At 51.4% G+C, this 19,080-nt stretch overlaps 7 protein-coding genes across 7 annotated transcripts; 4 read left to right on the top strand and 3 right to left on the bottom strand.

Moving 5' to 3' along the window:
• Positions 1-662: 662 nt before the first annotated feature.
• Positions 663-1,702, bottom strand: BDP81DRAFT_460935 (uncharacterized protein; the record flags this gene model as incomplete). The annotated part of the gene is made up of 2 exons (XM_060593706.1): positions 663-1,066; positions 1,135-1,702. 2 exons carry the CDS (start codon positions 1,700-1,702, stop codon positions 663-665), a joined length of 972 nt encoding a protein of 323 aa, XP_060446015.1.
• A 1,591-nt stretch (positions 1,703-3,293) lies between these two features.
• Positions 3,294-6,521, top strand: BDP81DRAFT_406295 (ABC transporter). The gene is made up of 6 exons (XM_060588969.1): positions 3,294-3,341; positions 3,395-3,800; positions 3,867-3,956; positions 4,017-4,486; positions 4,551-5,466; positions 5,531-6,521. Exons 2-6 carry the CDS (start codon positions 3,591-3,593, stop codon positions 6,383-6,385), a joined length of 2,541 nt encoding a protein of 846 aa, XP_060446014.1. The 5' UTR covers positions 3,294-3,341; positions 3,395-3,590; the 3' UTR covers positions 6,386-6,521.
• A 327-nt stretch (positions 6,522-6,848) lies between these two features.
• On the bottom strand, positions 6,849-8,231 carry BDP81DRAFT_223357 (Formate/nitrite transporter-domain-containing protein). The gene is made up of 2 exons (XM_060582822.1): positions 7,327-8,231; positions 6,849-7,244 (listed from the first exon to the last, which is right to left on the bottom strand). Exons 1-2 carry the CDS (start codon positions 7,995-7,997, stop codon positions 6,887-6,889), a joined length of 1,029 nt encoding a protein of 342 aa, XP_060446013.1. The 5' UTR covers positions 7,998-8,231; the 3' UTR covers positions 6,849-6,886.
• Positions 8,232-10,659: 2,428 nt separating this feature from the next.
• Positions 10,660-12,139, top strand: BDP81DRAFT_223347 (UbiA prenyltransferase). Its single transcript, XM_060582821.1, has 3 exons — positions 10,660-10,905; positions 10,963-11,257; positions 11,326-12,139. Exons 1-3 carry the CDS (start codon positions 10,728-10,730, stop codon positions 11,897-11,899), a joined length of 1,047 nt encoding a protein of 348 aa, XP_060446012.1. The 5' UTR covers positions 10,660-10,727; the 3' UTR covers positions 11,900-12,139.
• A 204-nt stretch (positions 12,140-12,343) lies between these two features.
• On the bottom strand, positions 12,344-13,252 carry BDP81DRAFT_449436 (O-methyltransferase; the record flags this gene model as incomplete). The annotated part of the gene is made up of 2 exons (XM_060592406.1): positions 12,344-12,429; positions 12,463-13,252. 2 exons carry the CDS (start codon positions 13,250-13,252, stop codon positions 12,344-12,346), a joined length of 876 nt encoding a protein of 291 aa, XP_060446011.1.
• A 3,066-nt stretch (positions 13,253-16,318) lies between these two features.
• On the top strand, positions 16,319-16,716 carry BDP81DRAFT_394070 (uncharacterized protein; the record flags this gene model as incomplete). Its single annotated transcript, XM_060587899.1, has 3 exons — positions 16,319-16,513; positions 16,569-16,610; positions 16,681-16,716. The coding sequence occupies 3 exons, from the start codon at positions 16,319-16,321 to the stop codon at positions 16,714-16,716; spliced, it is 273 nt and encodes a 90-aa protein (XP_060446010.1).
• A 1,103-nt stretch (positions 16,717-17,819) lies between these two features.
• BDP81DRAFT_394069 (WW domain-containing oxidoreductase) lies at positions 17,820-18,869 on the top strand (the record flags this gene model as incomplete). The annotated part of the gene is made up of 1 exon (XM_060587898.1): positions 17,820-18,869. One exon carries the CDS (start codon positions 17,820-17,822, stop codon positions 18,867-18,869), a length of 1,050 nt encoding a protein of 349 aa, XP_060446009.1.
• Between the last annotated feature and the right edge of the window lie 211 nt (positions 18,870-19,080).

Raw genomic sequence — 19,080 nt, 5'->3', positions numbered from 1 at the left:
AATACAGATGGTTAGATGGCATAGACTTGTCAAGAAGAATGAAGTCTGAGCGGCTTCGTTTCGGCTCCATACGAGATCCGAAGGACGGACAACCAGGAACGGGAGTTGGCCATCAACAGAGTACGGATCGGTTAGGAAAAACAATTTAGTCGTGACCGACTCGGCCAAGGGAATTGAGTGGCTATCAAAGACATAGACGCCAGTGACCAGGTTGAATCACTGATCAAGCGCCTGGACCAATCTTCAAAGGCGGGACCGCCGTGGACACGCAACGCGACGGGACAGATTTCCTCATGTATGAATAGCTTGTCAATACCTTTGAGATCTACGATGATCTGGCTAGCTAGAGGATCTTGGGACAAGGGTTTAATTGTTTTGTTCTTCAATTACTGATTAGATATGGGGACCTGTATGAGGTCCTGCAGAGTTTACTGTTCTTTTCCACACGTGGTGGTTATGCTTGAATGGCGATCCCCCAGTTGCCACCACAGACAGAATCCGTGAATACCATAATCATCGATCAGGGTTGTTTTGCAGGTACCACTATTATATTCGTCAAAGCATCGATGAGCGTGGCGTAGCACCTCAATCTTCCTATGAGGGGCGTGTACCGTTCCGAGGCTTGTGAACGGCGTCCTTAATCTCGATTAACTGTATAGTCCTTAGACTGCTTTGCTTTTGGACTCTTCTTGTCCGGGAATTTCTCCGTCTTCCATCGTTCCTGGTAGTTCGGCGATGGGCTCCACAGAACCCTCTTCTGGTGATCGCTTGCTGGCCTTCCGCTTCTCCGACCGAGCCATCGCCAAGAGCCTCGTTGCGCCGTAAAGCTGAGTTGTTATCCACAGCGTGAAGATGAGGGGAGTGACTACTCTCCACACGTGACCCCATCGGTCCCAAGACTTGTGCAAGAGGTAAATCGTGACTGCGGTCTCCGAGACTGCGCCAACAATAACCCATACGAAACAGGCGGAGGTGAGGTAGGAGAGCAGTCGATGGTCGCCGCGCTTGAGTCGCCAGATGATCATGGAAAGGTAGATGGGAAGTTCTACTACAACATCGAAAGCGCCTGCGTCAAAAAGTCAGCCATTCAAGTTCGCAATGCACTTAGAGTCGGGTGGAGTGCTATCAACATACCCCACACCATACACATGTAGAACTCGATTGTTGCTTCCGGGTGTTTCTTGATATTTCCGAAAAGGGAGAGAGCGGTCTGTGTGATGGCCAAGAGTCCAATATGATGCGCGATGCTGAGGGGACTCGCAAACTGCGTCCGGTAGCAGAGCTCGAAGACATAGTAGGCGCTGTATGTTTGCGAAACTGTGTACAAGAGGTCGCCGACTCTGATACGCCTCCCTGGTCCTGGCGACACGTCTGTTGATAAATCGGCAGACCCAATGAGGAAGCGCATGACAGGGTAGACACCGATGCAGAAGAGCGTGAGCATGATGATGGCACCGATGTGGTAGTAGGTGAAGGAACGCCGTCTCTTCTCGTTCTCGGGGCGTTGCAAAACTGCGTAGATATCGCCGTAGACTCTTTCCAGTAGCCATCTTTCGAGGATGTTGGCGATGATGACAACGACGATGACGCTCGAGACGAGAAGAAGCGATCCATATGCCTGGAGGCCTGATATTGGTCCATTCTCGATTGTCTCGATCTTCGGTAATGACCTAGCTACTAGGCTTGTTGTGAAGTCGGCCATGATGTTTGGGTTGTATGTTCGAAACCACTTCTGATGAAGGCGGCAATCGAAGAGGTGGAAGGAGAGACAAACAAAGGGAAGTTTCAGAAGTAAATGGTGAGGGTATTAGGAAAGTTGCTGCTCAATGGAGAAAGAGAAACAAAAGTGTCAAGTGACTTGTGTCCGCCCTCGAAAGGGTGTTGAAAGTGGCGTTTTTCCTACCTTGATAGAGTGACGATGGTTTCAATCTATCCAGGTCTGGCACCTATAAGGTTGGAGAAGGGCAGTATTAAAACCAGGGAAACACTGAACAGTAAACACCAAGTGATCAAGGTAGATCAGAAACGGAGATTGATCGCAAGAAAAAGAAATACGACCCTGGAGCCTGATTTCAACCGTAGCAAGAGCTGCGCCAGCACACTAAAGAGGGAACGAAATGAGCGTCTCCTTTGTTTAGGGCGAACGGCTGTGCTCACCGTTTTGATGGCTCCATGTCAAGGCCGTGGTGTCCATGTCATGTTCGCCTGACCAGATGAGTGTTAGTCGTGGCCGCGGGACCCGTGCTTCGAAGGAAAAAGCGACCCTCTCGGGCCCTGGGAGTTCGGGCACCGGCAGTCTTCAGACACTTTGCCAAAGTCTAGAGGCCACCGACATGTGTCGTTCCAGCCCTAGCTCCCTGCACCACATCTGACTACACGACTGAACTTTCTGAACCTTGTAGACCTGGAGACATCGTCGACCCAATCAGGGGCCTCGTAAAGTTGCCGTCCAACCCGATCGGGCGTGGAACGCTTTGGTTTGGCTCGCGTTACAAATATGGAACAAAGGCATGAGCATGCGGGGTGTTTCTTTCCAAGGGAACACGGCACCACGGGCATGCCGCTGCAGCCACGGTCGATCTGGGATGAAATGGTCTTCGGTACCCGGCACCAAGGCTTTTAGCTGAGCGGTTCTGGGTTAAAGGGGGAACTAAATCATCGAGTAAGCGTCTCTCCTACTGACAGATCGTCAGGGGCTTGAAATAGACACATGGGGATTTGAATTGTGTCTGGAGAAAGCGATCATGGTGCAGTCCCTTGCGGCTAGCTCAATGCCAAGACATTGAAAAGCGCCTGGTCTGTCGCCTTGTGCGGGCAGTCCCGACCGACATCTTGCTGAAAGACGCGATGCCAAGGATTCTAGAGTTCATGGCATCTGCTGTCAGGGCGATCAGGGCGATCATCCACCGTGGGGAACACGGGCGGGCACAGCCCCCGGACGGTAATCTCAAATTATGGACACGAGACGGCGTGGGGATTGCGCTGTTTTGTGTCATGGCCTTGGATCGCTTCGTCAAAGACATCAGCTCTGGCTCCCTCGAGTCTTGGACCAAGTTGGATAGGTCAGCTAGGCCATTCTGCATTAGCCTGACGGTAAATCGGCTCGCTTGGGGCACATCTCATGATCTCGTAACCCGAAGAACGGCAACGTTGAGTAGATAAACATCGGATGGACGGCGCCGATTCTGGTGCTGATTCATAGACTCATGGATGACTGGCGAGAGAGTGGGCGGACCCTTTAGGCTTTGTGAACCTAACGAAATATTCGCCGGGCGTTGGAGAATTAGGCCAAAGCTGAGGCCAGTGGGAGCTAGAAGCTGACTACGCAGCATGATGATTAGGTAAGGACCTATCTCCCATCTACATCACGTGCTTATCTTACCTAAGCAAAAAGGTACTAAGGCACGTGCATTCTTGCCATCTTCAACGCCCGAGGAACTCCCGCCGTTTGCTGTCCGTGCACCCCAATCGCGCCAGGGAGATCTGTCGGAGAATCTGCGGCACCGTCGGGAGTTGACATCATCCCAACTGCCATCATGAATTTGACCTCGTTCAACACACCCTCAAACTGAATACAAACGGCTAAAGTCATGGCGGAGACTCTGCTGGGACTGGAGGTTGCCTTCTATCTCTATCCCTGCGGCCTCTTTGTCACTCTACTGGCGACGCAGTCCTATCAATTCTACCGGGATCGCCATGGCGTCACGCGTCAGACCGCGACGGACGATGAGCAGAAGAAAGCTTCGCGACTGTACGCGCGGATAATCTGGGGCTTTCAGCTCGTCCTCTCTCTCTTACTCGTGAGTCTTGGAAGCATCTCTACAGATCCCGAGTTGTCCTCAAAGCTCACACTTTTTTTTCCCTAGCTTGCCACCATCGTCCTTGCCGTTCACGGCGCTATTGCTGGCCAATACGATGGGGCTGGCAAGGTCGTGTTCCCGTTCAGCGCTTACTTGGTAAGTGGGGTCTTTAGTACACCCCTATGAGAAAGTTCGAGAGTGTTGACATTCACATAGGCATCATATGTTGCCGTCTTGTTGTACTACCTAGCTGGTTTACTTCCTGATCCCGAAGGCCCTTGGACGCCAACATCGGCGCATTTCTATGCGTGGATCGTAGGTGCCCTCTTTGAGGCCTTCATTGCAGCTGTCTTTTCTTCAGAGAAGAACTCCTTCCGTATTTCCAATGGCCTTCTTGATATATTGGATATTGTGGCAGCTGTCCGAATCGGTGTGTTGGTGGCGATGATGGTCTGTCTTATCCTGAGAGACTACAAGCTGAAGCCTCTGCAACCCAAGTCGGATCCCGAAGAGAGACAATCCCTTCTTGGGAACGGAAATGGAAACGGGAACGGAGCATCTCACAACTACGGCGGCGCCCATCCCCACGCGCCTGCTGCTCACAAGCCTCCTGCCAGAACCCAGGTATCTGGTACAGGATGGCTTGACTACTTTGCTGGATTCAGGGTTCTGTTCCCGTATCTCTGGTATAGTGGCTCTGCTTTCAACCGCTTTCTCCGGACTTTCCTAACTGACTTCACTTTCCGCCAGGCCTAAAGACTCTCCCGTCTATCAGGGCATTGTGGTCGTTTGCATCATACTCCTGGTCGGTCAGCGAACTATCAATGTGTTGGCGCCAATTCAGCTCGGAACTCTTGTCGACTCGCTCGGCTATGGCACCATTCCTTACAAACAAATCATTCTCTACGTCGTCTACCGCGCTCTGCAAGGCAATCAGGGCATTCTCGGTGCCGCAAGATCTGTTCTCTGGATCCCGGTCTCTCAGTCACTGTTCCGCAGACTCTCTTGCGCTGCGTTTGAACATGTGCTGGGACTTTCTTTGGAGTTCCATCTCAACAAGAAGATCGGAGAGGTCACCAGTGCACTGAGCCGGGGTTCTGCAATGAACACGTTCCTGGAGAACTTCTGTTTCCAAGTATTCCCCATGGTGTTCGACATCTTTGTTGCCGGTGTTGTCTTCTTTGCCAAGTATGACGCCTTCTACACCATTATCGTGTTCTTCATCATGTGGTCTTACATCTTCCTGACCATCTACGTGGCCAAATACCGCGGCAAGCAGAGAAGAGATATGGCTACTAAGAATCGTGAGATGGAAGCTACCAAGACTGACGCCATCATGGCGTATGAGACGGTGCAGCACAATTGCGCAGTGATGCCCGAAACCGAGAGATTCAAGGAGCATGTGGTGGTGTACCAAAGGGCTGAACGGCTGGTGCAGTGGTCCCTCAACTTTCTTAACCTCACACAGAGCTCTATTTTCTCCCTTGGCACTGCTTTGCTTGTTGCAGTCTCTGCCTACAAGATCTCGCGGGGCGAACAGAGTGTTGGCGATTTCGTCAGCTTGATCAACTACTTCGTGCAATTGCAGGGTCCGCTGAACTTCTTCGGGACTTACTACACCATGCTGCAAAACAATCTGATCGAGGCAGAGCGAATGCTTGAGCTGGTGGGTCTCTCCTGATTCAATAACTACCTACCTCTAGAACGCTAACCTTGTTTACCAACATTAGTTCAAAGAAACGTCCGGTATTGTGGAGAAGCCTGATGCCGTCACCCTACCCCCCGTCAAGGGAGAGGTCGCCTTTAACAACGTCAAGTTCTCATACCAGAGCAAGAAGGGCGAACCTGCGATTGACGGCGTCAGCTTCACCGTTGCCCCGGGCACCAAGACCGCCATTGTTGGAGAATCTGGCAGCGGCAAGTCAACCTGCCTGAAGCTTCTCTTCCGTTTCTACGACATCAATGAAGGATCGATCACTGTCGATGGTCACGACTTGAAAGACCTGAAACTCGACAGCCTGCGGAAGAATATTGGCGTTGTTCCTCAGGACACGGTGCTTTTCAATGCGACCATCATGTACAACCTGCTCTACGCCGACCGAAATGCTACTCAGGCCGACGTGTACGAGGCCTGCAAGGCTGCCAACATTCACGATCGTATTCTCGCATTCCCGGATGGATACGACACTAAGGTCGGAGAACGCGGACTCAAGCTGTCCGGAGGCGAGCGACAGAGAATTGCCATCGCGAGAGCGATTCTCAAGGATGCCCGCATCTTGCTGCTTGACGAGGCCACCGCATCTTTGGACTCGCACACCGAGAGGCAGATCCAAGACGCTCTGGAGCGTGTCACTGCGGGTCGGACGACCATCACTATCGCCCACCGGCTTTCCACTATCACCACATCCGACCAGATCGTGGTACTCCACAAGGGAAATGTTGTTGAACGCGGCACGCACGCCGAGCTGTTGGCTCTCGGAGGCCGGTATCATGCCATGTGGGAAAAACAGACCACCACTGAGAAGAAGAATATCGAAAAGGTGGAGAAGGAAGGAGAGTCTTCGGAAACTGCATCCCAGCAGTGATAAAAGCCAAACCTGAACTTCATTCGTTCTTTGGCGGCCGAGGTCGCCGAGTTCAGCCTAGGATAGGCAAGTTAGTTAGATGTGCGATTAGGTGTATAGATAGATAGATGTATCAACAAGGGCCCAATTTGCAGAGTCTTCTTAGACCGTGAAGTCGTTCGTGTAACTTGGCGTCATTCATCAAAGGCGCGTGGGTTAAGGCGGGGAGCACTTACACGGCAGTGTCCACTCGACGATTGTTGATTGGCTCCCTCGCGATTGTCCAAAAGGGGAACGACGGTGCCGGCCTTAATTGCACTCGGGCGACCCGATTCATGCCTTGAAGTCCACTTTTATATAGGCAGCCGTTTAAATGTAGAACACGAAACTTTAAACTGATTAAGCCGGATTAAGCACGGGTGAGGCAGACTTAGTGGTATTCGTAGTCCTTTTCAACAGATAGTGCGCCATGGTTATGATGGGTGCCTAGGATGTGGTTTGCCCATTGCCACGGTCGTGTTGCTAGACCATATCTGCGCCCCTTCTTTGTCTCACTCCTTCACTTTCATTCTCCGCAGCAACGGTTTCCTCGCTGTCTCTCCCTTCAATAACTTGGTGGGGATCGATAATACCGGCCTCGGGAACAGTTTTCAGCTCTCGGTTATGCAGACGGTTCTTCTTGTCAACTAGGTCGTCGTTCCTTCCATACACAAACCATAGAACTCCGCCTGCCATGACTGCACCGCCCACGATGTTCCCCAGCGTGACTGGTATAACAGATTGGTAGATGAATTTACCTACGCCGAAATTGGTTCCGTAGAACATGCCGATGGGCACGAGGAAGAAGTTTGCAACAGAGTGTTGGTATCCCAGGCAGACACTGCAAATTTAGGAATTAGCCCAATCATATCCATTGACACACACGGAGTCGCAGAGACAAGTAGACTCTGAGTGGCGCTTACAACGTCCAAATGGGCAACCAAATACCCAGAATCTTCGACAGCATGTCTCTCCCGCTCATAGCCATGTACACAGCCAAACCCACAAGCCAGTTACAACCAATCCCACGAGTGAAGTTGTATCCCCAGTTGACATTCACCCTCTTTTCTGCCTGCACAACCGCATACTCAGTCTGAGCATTAGACTCGAGCGTATCGGTCCACCAAGCCAAGACTCCAGCAAAGAACAAACACCCAGCAAGATTGAAGACATAGGAAACGACCCAGTTTTTTCCGAGGTCATACCAGCTCGTCTTGCGCTGCAGCGTCGAATACATGACGACTGCCATGTTGCTCGTCACCAACTCCGTGTTCGTGAAGACGGTTAAGACGAAGCCGATGGGGAAGGTTAATGCCGAGAGCATCGTGGCTAAGGCGGGATTCGAGGCCCGGAGGCCGGGCGCGCCGCCTGCGATGACCAGGTTGAAGAGGGAGCCGAGAGAGATGAAGATGCCGCCAAAGAAGGATTTGAGGATGAGGTCTGGCCAGGAGAGCTTGGCTTTTGCGATGCCGGACTTGGAGATGAGGTGGCATGTTTCTGGTGGTGTGCGGGCGTCGAGGTTTTCTGTCGAGACGTGGACATAACAGACGTTTGGGAGAATGGCACCTTCACGACTGGGCGTACTAGTAGACATTGCAAGTTGATGACTTGATGCTTGACCTAAAAACCAGGGACTAAACAGACGTGAATGTAGATGTTTTAAAGCCTCCAAAGGCAGCTACGTAGATGCCGAGGTTAAGACGAGGATGAATAGAGCCAACGACGATAAAATACTGCTAATGCAGTCGGCAATTAGTCGGAAGGAGATTAATCACTCTTCGGCTATGTTCACAAGACCTCCGTTCCACCGCTCGGAAATACTGACGAGCTGAGCTTCTCGTGACGTTACCGAATACAATATTGTGGGTTGAAAGTGGGTTGAAAGTGGGTAAGATGACTTGCGGATGACTGTTATTCTCTCCGGGAGCAAACCACATAATGCTTATGTCACCTTCTCCCTGATTCTGGTTGAAATCATATCGCCAAAGTCAATGTCGACATTGATTTTGGTTTGTTGTGCAGGTCCTTCCTAACATTTTAGCCAAAAGTACGCGCAAGCCTAGGGCAGACTTCACGGACAAAGAGGACACGACATTGAGGCTAAAGCTTGGAAGAAATGGTAACTACGAAAATTTCTTTTTCACAACGGTCAGAACTTTGCTGAGTACTTGCATTTGTTTCGTTGCTTACCTCCACTACTCCAGAATACTGTTGCCCGCATAGGGGCGCATGGCGAGCCAGCCCTCCTTCGCGGAACCCTGGTCCATCTTACCACTGGCTTACTTCTTAAGTTTCCGTGTATTGGAATTAAAACTCAATTTCAACTCATCGAGAACTTGCCCCAAAGACCTCTTGAGACGTTGAATTTCTCGTTTTATGCGCATATGCATCCGCCTCTATCAAGAACTGTGGGACTGTGGATACCTGAGGCATTAGCTGGTGCCCCAGGCACCAGCTGCCCGATCCACTTCCTGGTTGATCCAGCCCACCGCAGCCACCTTTCACCTTCACCACAACATCACCAACCAACCGTCAATACCAGTCGTATTGCCTCATTGCTTACCTCGTTGGTCCAGATGAGCAGTGTGTACTGCCCACAATAACTGATACATTGCTGGATGAGTCCCGATGAGAATGAGATATTGGTAGTGTTCTTACCTAGTTCAGAGGGTACACAAGCAACACTGCAGTATTGCCACCCTGTTGAAGTACCTTTTCCTCCCTACAACCCAACTATGAACTCTACCATTTCGACAACCTTGGTAGCTATCCTGGTCTGGCATCGCCAAGGTTGAACAAGATGGCAGTATGAAAAATGAATCTCTCCACGAATAGTGACAAGGCTAGTTACCACGTAAATACTTTCTATTTCAAAACTGTTGTGAGGTTTGGTGAGTGTCACGTGAACTATGTTGATGAGGTCGTGCCAAGAGCTCAGCAAAGGCTATCCCCAATACCAATGAATTAGCATAGACCATGTCGGCATAGCGCCCGGCACGTCCTTTTGTTACCAGACGTTAAATACATCATCATCATCATCATCACCAATACCAATGAGGAGAAGGTACGCCTGGGAAAACCCAAGAGTAGGCATACCCTAGCAGCCTCACTGTTGACATCCTGCCTCTTGCGCGTTAGTGAATGACGAAGCCAGCGGGAAGCACTGTCCAACAGTCTTACGAACAAGCATCTTCCTCATTGGCAACACCCATTTCAGGCTCAAAGTGGATCTCAGAGCTCGCATTCTCTACAAGTAGAAACGATCAGAGCCACCCACGACAAAACACGTCAGCACAGCTCCGGTAGATATCATGTGAATAGCACGACCATGTTAACTTGATGACCGTTGACTTTAAGGGGGCCAAGAGACAACTATACATCGACGATCGGCTGAAAATGAGGCGCCTTTACCCATAGGCGTTGTGAACTCGATGGCACGGACCAGGATGCTGCTAGCTCGTCGGACAACGTGTATGACAGTGATTAGGCTATTCCATTGCCGGTTCGATGGACGATCAAGGAACACATCCACTTGTTCTTTCATGCAACGAACATCCCTCGACTGGCCAGCTTCGCCATCTTCTGCCGTGGAAGGCCTCACGGATGAGCTGCAGGAGATCGAGAAGGAAACATTAGATGGGCTGGGCTAGTCAAGCAGCTTTCCAGCTCGCGCACGGTCTTGCGGAGACCTAGGCTGTTCTAGAATTCAGATGAACCAGAACGACTTTGGTCGTACAGTGTAGACCTAGCCTGCTTCATCAAGACTTCGTGGTTCATGTTGGGAAGTTGGATAGCACCGTTATAATACAATTTCGATCATTTTATCGGAATCTGTATGAAGCTCCAAGAACAAGATTATTCTGCGAGACATGCTACGTTGATCTCCTAGAGAACTTCCTATTTGGAAGCTTTGGGCTGAATGTGTCGTTGGGCGGATCATGCAAACTGGGTTCTCCTACAACCACACAGACAGTGCTAAGATGTCCTGATCAATGCCATACACGCCGAGACGTGTGAACCTCCTCACCTCGGCAAAAGCCTTACGGCAACTTCCCTGCAACGACGAACTCAACAGCACAAACTACGTCACATCTGAAACCGATGTACACGCGGAGCTTGTGGTCCTTTTGGCGGGTGGAATATCAAGGCGGACGCTGCGCGTCCACAGCTGAAAGAAAGCTGGGGAGGGGAAGGAATTAAAGACCGGGAGGTTTAAAACCACACATGCGCGTTCGGTCCGCTTGCTTTGAACGTGGGCTCCTTCGATTAAACGCCTTTCCTTTTGCCAAACCACAATCGTCGCCGTCATCAATCCCGCGCCGACATGTTATACCAAAGCATCTCACATGCTATTGCACTATACAAATTGGAGCAGTCTACGAAGCAATGCAAAGAGATATACACGGGCAAGCCTAAGCCAGAAAAGGTCACACTATTCTGGCACCTAGTAACCCTTTCACGGTTCAACAAGTACAACCCTCTCTTCACTACATTTGCTGGAGGTATGTCTTTGGTCTCCCCAGAGCCTGCTTTTATAACGCTCGCTCACATTGGTATAGTCTGGTCGGTTTTGTTGGCTGGTGCTTCCGAACTCGTCGATCCCAAAAGCAACATCCAGCCTGCCTTTGTCTTCCGACAGGCTGCACTATGCTTCATCGCAGCTTACCTTTTTTGTGGCGCCGGTATGGTCTGGAATGACTGGGTGGACCGAGACATCGACGCCAAAGTCACCCGAACTAAGGATCGTCCTCTAGCCGCTGGCATTGTAACTACCACAGATGCTATGCTGTGGATGATGTTGCAGTTGCTCGTGTCTCTGTCCATTGTGCATAATATGCTGAATGGAAAGGATGTGTATGGTCACCCCGACTCTACCATTCCAAATTGATACAACAGCCAGGTATTCTAACGTGTGTCATCAGGTTTCAACACATGTTCCCAGTGGTATTGGCTTCGGTTCTTTATCCATACGGCAAACGACCCATGGCTTTGAAATTGCGCATCTATCCACAGTATATCTTGGGCTTCACCATTGCATGGCCCGCAGTTCTGGGACGATCCGCGATTCACGGTCGATACGAGTCCATTGGTGATAGCATCGGCTACTGTTTGCCACTTTGCTTCATGGTATTCTTCTGGATTATATACCTCAACACGGCCTATAGCTATCAAGACGTCGTCGATGACCAGAAGATCAACGTCACCTCATTCTACACAGTCGGCGGACGCCACTTCCACCGATTTCTTGTCGTCCTGGTCAGTCCAATTATCATGTGCATGCCTCTGTATCTTCTAAGATTTGGCTCTCTATGGCTTTGGTTTAGCTGGATGGGAATTTGGACTGCGTCCTTTGCCGCACAGCTGGCGCATTTCGACTCGGACAAGCCATCGAGTGGGGGAGGCATACATAAGAGCAACTTTGTCCTTGGTGTGTGGACGATTGCTGCTTGTGCAGTACAAGTTCTTTTGAGCGAGAAGCGGTCAGTGAGATTTTGAAATGATACCAAGGTGGATGTAAGCAGTCGGGGGCGAAGGAACGAAAGTTCATCATGAGTTAGAAAGTCCAGTTGCCGGGGGTCGAACACTGATTTGAGGTTCAATACCACATCAATTTTGTGACAATTCTTCATTGATAGGTGTTGAACATGATCGAGCAGTTGAGTAACATTGAGGGGTTAGTTATCCCACTGTGAATGACCATGCCGGGCAACCAAAGAGAACTCTCGCCATTATGCATGATGTCGCAGCTAACCGTCGGCGCCAAGGCGTCATACGAAGACCACACCAACTTCATAGCTCGCACTAGTTAAGTCGGATATTGGGCAGGGCATTTTGATCTTACTTAGGGTCTAGATAGTATTGAAGATAGTTCACGTGGATGTGTGCTTATACAACTGGGCTTGAATCTGAACGCGGATCATATGATAGCCATTGAAGCCCTCAAAATTCGTATCCGTAACCTCCCCCAATACGGCCTGTGAGCCCAAACAGATCGGCGACCCATCCCAAGAAGCCAACAACCCAGCCTAAGAATCCAAATACCAAGAGATCTGGCGTACCAAAAATGCGCTCTTTGAACTTCAGGCCGGGGACCTTCTGCTCCAACGTCCTCGGGTCGTCGAGATAGTAGTTGAAGCGCGTCCCCATGAGCTTGAAGGTGGAGTTGAGGAAGAAGCTGGCAGTGTAGTACGTGAGCGACCCAACGGCGTCGAATCGAATCTCGCCATGGACTCCGCGCTGCCGGAAGTAGTTCACGATCCGTCGCAGGAGGCCATAGACCTCGTCGGGGGTGAGGTACGGCGTTAGACCCTCGAAAAGGATCAGTACCGGTCGATCTGTGGGGATTTTACAGTTGCTGAGCCAAGCGTCATCATGGATATTCGGGTAGAGCAAGCGATACTCCCCCTTGCCCGCGTCCGGCTCCTTCATGACCTGCTTTCGAAGCTCAATCACGTCCTGCCTGTCGGCGTCGATCCATAAGCGGCCCTCGCCCTGCCACTTGACGCGCATACTACGCGAGTCCATGCCGCACGCCAAATGCAAGACGGTAGCCGGGCCGGGATTTCTCCTCAGAAATTGCTCGGTGCAAATGTCCAGCATGCGAGCACGCATCGAGACCGAGCCCGCGAACATGACAGTGGTGGGACCACCGGCCGTCGTTCGCTTGAAGTCATATCCCTGCTCCTTGATCTGAGAAACGATGTCGAGGGCGTACTGGTCGTTCAGGATCGGCCGCGAGGACTCGGCATCTTTGGCGCGGGCAAAGAGCGTCAGTAAGAGGGTCTCCTGTGCACCGCTGAGGGTCACTTTGCCCTTCCCAAGTCCGCCGGATGAAGCTGATGAAGGCATCGCGAGACCTGCTTTCCTGTTTCTCCTGTATGGGGTTGTGGAAGGTGATGGTGATGTAAGAGGTAGTAGTTGGCGCAGTGCCTTGATTTTGAGAAACTTTCTTTGCTGTCGATGCCATTTATTGTGCCTCGGTACATGCTGATAGCCAAGCTAGGCAGCTGCTGGGAACTTTCTGGTCGAGCCGTGCATCGCGCATTCGGAAAGGCGTTCTGTCGGCCGTGAAACTTTGCGCGACTCACTTCATCTGATGTTTTCTTCTATGTCCACTGCAGCCATTGCTAGCCGTTTGTATGCATGAGATGCGCCGTCGAATTGAACGTGTGACAATACGAATGGAATGTCTGTCCTCGGGTTCGCCATCGTAACCAGACCAAATGTGTTAAGGTTGCGCAGGGCTTAAATAATTCAAAGATATAGCGTAGGCCACGGCGCAATTCGAATATCCGTTGAAATAGTCGCACGAAAGACTGTATCAGATGGCCGTCAGTATATGTTGGTATACACGTCAGCAGGGGCCTGTGGGCCGGTACGAAGCTCAATAATCTTGGTATTGAACTGCGTATATCTGTGTAAGGAGGAAGTTGGTGGGCGTAGCCCACGATTCCTCCGTTGGGTGTAAGTAGGTGGAAGGGCCGTTTGCAACGGCCCAGACCACCTTCCAAATCCACCCTTTTCTGCCGTCAATATTCCAACAGTATATGTTATGTTAATTGCAAGCTAATTCAAAGTTGTAGAAGACTCCGATCCAGGTCTGTGGCTTGATCAAAGGATCACGTACCCAGCTTCTAGTCGAATCAACCAACGTTGACAGAATAACTTTTCAAAAGATCGGGAACTCGACTCCCGCACTATGCTCCATGACCATAACCCGGATCGACTTTGGACGCAGCACACACATCTCATCTTGCGAAGTGGTGGTTTGATGCCTGGGGGCCCGAAGGAGCGAAAAGAAGGCAGGGGCTAATACAACGACATTTGGCCCAGCGTACAATTTCCGTATAATTGTCGACTGGCAGTCGGACTTAGGAGTCACCGGGAATTCCGAACGTCCATCTGACGGAGTCGTCGTGGTTCCTTTTGCGTGTTATGTGCCATATCTCGTTCGCTTAGGTAGTCGGCCGTCGTAGCCGCGCGGGGCAGGCTTGTCTTTCCAAGAATCTAGAAGAGCGGTTTCCTCTAAAGAAGATGAAGAGTGGGATGCTCGCTTCGTATATCCTGTCCGCATATGCTCATTTCCAATCGTGTAGTAAGCGGCATCGGGGTGCTCCCCACTCGCCGTTCAGCCCTCCCCGCATGAAAAGAATCCACCAAAGTTGACAGGTCGAACTTCTGGTCAGAGCGCGATCGATTACCCAAAGTCATGCTGAAGCCTGACGGCTAATCCAGAGATATCAATTGTCAACTGAGTCTTCAGTTACACCAGTGCGCCCCTCAAGACTTGTATATCCTATTTATTGTGACTGATCCACACACTCAATTACTCTCCATCGCGTCACACCACTCAAAACTTGGCTCGCGATTCAGCGTCTCTCCCACATGGCGTGTCAGACCTACACAAGCACGCAAGCTGGGTGTCGTGCAGAGTCATGACAGCGGGAGATTTTCTGCATCGGGAAACTCTGAGGACGGAATGTGACAGCCAATACGGACGGGAGGCTTCCGCGCGGACATCTAAAGTGATTTTACCGTACAGCGTTGCATCAAGAGGATCCAGCTGAACCGGTTTTAATCTGTCAGATCCAACCACGAGGTCGACTTGGCGTTTGAAGAAGATGGAGATCAAGATTGTCAGAGGGAGAAAGATTCCAGCGCAAGACATATTCCATAGAAGAATCTCACGGCAAGACTTACTCCGTAGACACTTGATAGATGACCTGTGGACACTATTGACGTGGTTTTCTCCCTCAACGCTACCACGCTCCACGCAAAGCAGATAATATCCTGATTTTGATCCACCCATCTCTGGCATTTACAATCACGTCCCACGATAAGCAGCCTATATGACTCGTAAAAGTCTCCTCTTTCACCCAAGCCTTGCCAATTTCCACACCCACTCGAAAAGGTCAGCATTATGTGACAACGATCAAGTTCTGTTCCTGGAAGACACTGCAGCGCAGCAGCCCTCACCATTCGTAATCCTGGCTGCTGGCCGAGGACCGAGCGCGAGCCAGCCCAATTGGGAAACCGGTCTGCGCCGGGAAGGACGACGGGAGTGAGGGAAGGGAACAGAGGATGTTTATATCCCAGACTGACCCCGCCACTCGTGCACTCTTCCCCAGCGAGATGGTCCGTCCTCGACTCGGACACAACTTTGTCGATTACTTCGACATAATGGTTACGATCAGCCATGAATGTCTTTCGGGATTTGTCCAGCCGCCAAGAGGATGGCAGCTCACCGATGGAAGGGTTCAACACGGCCCAAAGAAGGGCATTTGGGGTCAACGGGTCATTAATTATCGTCATAGTCTTCGTTATGGGAGTCAGATTGTATACAAGGTTCGCCATCACGAAGTCTATTGGCGCTGACGACTGTACGTATCATTGGAACAGCTTGTTAGTCCGAGTAATCTTGCTGACCAACGACCTCTATAGTCTTTATGATTGCCGGAACTGTGAGTACCGTACTCTTTCCGTTGTATCAAACTTTATTTGACGGGTACAATGTAGATCGTCACAATCATGCTGTCTATTTTCATCATGAATGCCGTGAGACACGGCCTAGGGAGGATCAGTGAGCTGGACAATACAAGCCCAAGGTTTCTTTCGCTAATCAAGAAAAGGGACTGAAGTACCATTGAATGACTGGGAGCCAATGTTGCTAGTAGGTTCTTCCAAATACTCTCGAAGTCTCTGTCCTTCCCAATATCGTCTACCAGAGACTAACTCACGCCACGCCAATTCGCATAGTCACTCTATATCTCCCGATTGTTCTTCGCCGTCGGCAACGTGCTCGTCAAACTCGGTCTTCTATTATTCTATCTGCGCCTAGATAACCGACCAAAGATGCGATGGACGGTTTACGGACTCATGGCGGCAGTGATCGGGATGGGAATCTGTCACTTCGTCATGTCGGCGATCGAGTGCAACCCCGCCGAGGTATACTGGACATCAAAGGGGCATCATGAAATCTATGCGGAATACTGCATGCCGGCTGCGGTGCAACAGGCATTCTGGGACGCCGCCGGCGTAATTGTTATTGTCACGGACATTTGTCTTTGGGTCTGCCCAATTCCCATGATATGGGGTTTACAGCTTCCCCAGGTACGCAATACATGGAGCCCTGAAGTTCTTCGAGTATACTAACGTGGAATGCTAGCGACAAAAGTGGGCAGTCTCGGCAGTGTTTGCTCTCGGAGTGGTTTGCGTCGCAGGCGAGTCAAACCATGATGATCAAAGGCATCAAGCTAATGGCTAACCCATACTTTCAGCTGGCTGCGTACGCTTCTACTACGTCCGACAACTAGCGAACGAACCCGAGATATACCGACAGTTCGCCAGCTCGCTGATCTGGTACGCCGTGGAGCTTTACGTCGCCATCTTTTGCGGGTGCTCGTCGGCACTAAAGGCATTCTTCAAGACGTTCTTTCCGGCCCTCCTGGGTCTTTCATCATGTAAAACAAAGAATCCACTGGGGAGTAACGGTAGGGATGGCCAGGGTAAGGGGACTCGATCTTCGTATCCTCTGCAAAGTCTGCCGAGTCGCCATACTGGGTACAAAGCTACCATCACATCGAACAACAGAGGAAGGGGAGGGGGGACGGATATCGGAAATGATTCGAGAAATGACAGTGAAGAGGCCATCATACACGGGGTTTCAGGCGGCTGGGATACTCCTAAGGGAGCGGAAGTGCAGCAGAAGATCGCCAGAGCTTCTACAGATTCAAAGTTATGAAGTAGCGACATGAAGGATCTCGAGGTGAAGGATACTATAGCGTACTTGTTTATGATATGTAATGTACCTTGAAAATGAACGACATAATTCCCTCATTGACTTCTCCATACTCAACAAGCTGCTCTTAGTAACCACAAGTCATATCGCGGTCACATGAGTGCGGGAGTTCGAGCGCCATTAAACGTGTTCGGAAACCTAATCCCGGGTTCCTTCAGCTCCCGAGTCCCACTCCGCTCCCGAAAGTCCGCCGGTTCAATCTCCGCATTCGACGGCTTCCCGTAAGGTTAACTCTATGCCGCGAGGCCCGCGAGTGCTAGCGCCCACCCTAGAAAGCACAGGCGCCGGCGACGCGCCGCTTGACATGTAACATTGTCTCCACAACTCTATGCCGTGGTGTGCGTGGTTGGTGGAGTTGAATAGAGTTTCTCAGGGGTTCAAGCGACGCACCTCGCGTGTAAGTCGCCAACTTCGTCGGGTTCGGAAGAGGAATGCGAAAGTTACGATAACGACGACGGACATGGAGGAGAAACTTGGAAACACAATGGCTTTTGATATCATCAACGAGGCACATAAATATCGGGGTTCAGCCCCGTGAATGGCTTCTGGATCTTAGATAGACCAAGCCCTCATTCCTTACACCCGATCGTCAATCGAACTCTCTGTAGAATATTCAAGATGTCTAGATACGCCGAAGCCCACCAGAATCCCAAGGGACCAGGCGACGCTCGCCCAACAGCCCTCCAAATCATCCAAGACGAAGACCTCATTGGCAAACTCACCGGCAAGACCATCCTAATCACCGGCGCAAACCAAGGCATCGGCCTCGAAACCGCCCGCGCGCTCTACCAAACCGGCGCCACCATCTTCCTCGGGGTGCGCAGCCGCGAAAAGGGCGAGAGGGCAATCGCAGACATCACCGCCTTCACCAAGACCAAGCCCTCTGGGTCCCTAGAAATCGTGGAAATGTCCCTCGACGACTTTTCCTCCGTCCGCAAAGGCGCGCAGGACTTCCTGTCCAAGAGCAACAACGGCAAGCTCAACATCCTCATCAACAACGCCGGCATCATGGCCCAGACAAAGACCAAAACGGTGGACGGCTTCGAATCGCAATTCGCCACAAACCACCTAGGCCACTTCCTCCTCTTCCGGCTCCTCAAACCCGCCCTCCTCGCGTCCGCGACGCCGGCTTTCTCCTCCCGCGTCGTCGCCGTCTCGTCCATGGCCCACCGCGCCAGCGACATCCGCTTCGACGACGTCAATTTCGACGAGGAGGGGTCGTATGAGCCGTATACCGCCTACGGCCAGTCCAAGACGGCCAACATCTACTTCTCCGACGAGATTGAGCGGCGCTACGGGGCCTCGCGCGGGTTGCACTCTACTTCGCTGCACCCGGGCGCCATCCTGACCAGCATGGCTGCGTCGCAGAACGTCGACGTGGAGGCGGCCAAGGCCAACTTGGGGGAGGAGAAGTTCAATCAGCTCATGGGCCTGCTCAAGAACCCCGAGCAGGGCGCCGCGACCACCGTCTACGCTGCCGTGAGTAAAGAGTGGGAGAACAAGGGTGGGAAATACCTCAACGACTGCGCCGAGGGCGGTCCCGGGGTCGAGGGTTTCACGCCGGCGTCGATGGATCCTGGGTACGCGCCGTGGGCTTACGATGAAGAGAAGGCTGCGCGGTCGTGGAGGGAGTCGTGCAAGATGGTTGGAGTCGAAGACGACGCTTAGCGTGGGCGTTTGTTTGACAGGTGGCTGCCATGGGTTATCTGGCTAGAAAGTCTCAGACCCCTTTGTCTGGCTCCCTTTCTTGGGGTCAGCACTATGCATCATTCGGTCGGTCATGGTCAGAGATACATGCATGTCGTAAGCGGATGCCAATGTCATGGATAGAGTAATTAGTACTTTCGTACTAGCCCTTGGCGGAAATGCGATGGACTTA

This window comes from Colletotrichum phormii, assembly GCF_030913505.1.
Source record: "Colletotrichum phormii strain CBS 102054 chromosome Unknown BDP81scaffold_9, whole genome shotgun sequence".
NCBI classification, from domain to species: Eukaryota; Fungi; Ascomycota; class Sordariomycetes; order Glomerellales; family Glomerellaceae; genus Colletotrichum; species Colletotrichum phormii.
The sequence above is the reverse complement of the archived record's forward strand: the minus strand, read 5'-3'. Positions and strand labels throughout refer to the sequence as shown.